The sequence below is a fragment of the Aplysia californica genome, unplaced genomic scaffold, assembly GCF_000002075.1.
Source record: "Aplysia californica isolate F4 #8 unplaced genomic scaffold, AplCal3.0 scaffold01030, whole genome shotgun sequence".
Classification (NCBI taxonomy): domain Eukaryota; kingdom Metazoa; phylum Mollusca; class Gastropoda; order Aplysiida; family Aplysiidae; genus Aplysia; species Aplysia californica.
Genome location: NW_004798300.1, coordinates 132,425 through 134,165, shown reverse-complemented (window position 1 = coordinate 134,165; position 1,741 = coordinate 132,425). Strand labels below are relative to the sequence as shown.

The 1,741-nt window shown below is 43.9% G+C and overlaps 1 protein-coding gene across 1 annotated transcript in view; it reads right to left on the bottom strand.

Annotated features, from left to right (window-relative positions):
• Window positions 1-1,741, bottom strand: part of LOC101852442 (WD repeat-containing protein 37) — a gene marked incomplete in the record, with an annotated part of 16,210 nt that overhangs the window by 8,004 nt on the left and 6,465 nt on the right. The window contains 2 exon segments of the mRNA XM_013089735.2: window positions 448-558; window positions 1,724-1,741. Of these exon segments, the coding sequence (XP_012945189.1) occupies window positions 448-558; window positions 1,724-1,741 (129 nt within the window).

Genomic DNA, 1,741 nt, shown 5'->3' with positions numbered 1-1,741 from the left:
GCCATAGTGCCCTGCGACCACCAAGGAGGCACAAGTGAACATGAAAGCACCAAACTAAATGGAAAAAAGAACAGTAAAGTAGCAAAAAGAAAAATAAGGGAGACTAATCAGGAAAGCTTCGCTACAATCTTTTTCTTAACACACAGTGACCTCCCTTATCACACACGCCACCACCTCACCCTCAACCCTGCCTCCTTTTCCAGAGGTGCTCACCAAGGTTTTTCATCTGAATTCCTGTTTTGGGGGGGGGGGGGGGGCCTCGCTCCACCAAGAGCAATATTCAGGTATTCCATTTCGAGACCCTGAGTTTGAATCCCAAGTAGGGAGAAAACTTTTATCCAGTATCTCGGGTCTTTCTGCTGAGATATTGTATCAGCTCAACCCGGGTAGGCTCTGACAGGCAGGGTCAGAACCCGTCCACCACCACACAGACACACGAGCACTTACTTTTGTTCTTGGATGTGTAGTCGGCGGAATCCTGGGACTCGAGCAGCGGCCCTTTGTCCACGCTGGTGGCCTCCCCTAGCTTCTCCATCAGCACCTCCACGCGCTCTTGCACTGGGGAAGGGGAATAATAATAAAAATAGATACCATTTGTATAATAGATACCATTTGTACAGCGCAAGTTCCCGCTCAATAGCAACGTCGATGCGCTTTACAAACTAGATCTATATCACTACCCCAGCAAGACCTGATAGCATTCTGAAACAATCTCAACTTCCTGGGAAACACGCAGGGCAAGCTGCCATTTATAGCCTCTAAAACACTAACATACTTACAAGATTTTTCGCTGTCTATGTCTGGGTATCCATTCACACGTGGGTGAAATATGGGAAAATTAATGTAAAGTGCCTTTCCCAAGGACACAACGTCGTGCCTGAGGCTCTAATCCCCGAACCCTCAACCTCACGATTACAAGTTTGTTAGCCTGACCACTAAACCACCAGCTCACGCCATTTGCAGCAACTCTGACTGCTCTTGTCTACTTTTTTATTTTCTGTGATTTGATGCTATTTTGTTTTGTTTTAGTGGAGGTTTTACGGCGATCGCAACTGCATGAGGTCATATGAGCGCCAATGCTATCTATTTGATTCCATTTGTACGATTTTATGCATATCCATTTATTCAGATTTTCTTTGATTAGATCCCAATCAACTTGTTCTGAATTCATTTGATTAATTTTGTTAGGAATCGACTTTGTTACAAAAATATTATTTTATTTGATTCTACTCAATGTGACTAAGTTGGATTCAATACATAGTTTAATGATGGGGGAGCAAAGAATAAAACTTGTCATGATACTGCGGGTCGAAAGAGGCGATAAAGCAGCATGGTCATGTCTCCAAAGCACCCGCCAACCACCCACACAAAAGATTACAGGTGTCACAAGACAGTATAGTTTAGTTTTACGGCACTTTCAACACAATAAGGCCACATAAATGCCGAAGAATACATTGTGTGTTACAAGAGAGTAACATGCACCACAAAAAAGGAGGAGGAGAGATAAGGACGATGGATGTTTGATAGGAAAGAAGGAGCAAACCACACCTGAGCACCCGCCAACCACCCACTCTGTTTAGTTTGTTTGTTTGTTGTTTCTTTCTTTCTTTGCTCGCTTATTAATTCTTTTGTCTGTCTGTGTGTTTGTTTGTTTGTTCAACTTAAGAGCATCAGCTTGAGACAAACCAAGCAGCAGACAGGCTAGGACACGGCCAGTACTCACGTGCGTGGTTGGAGGCGT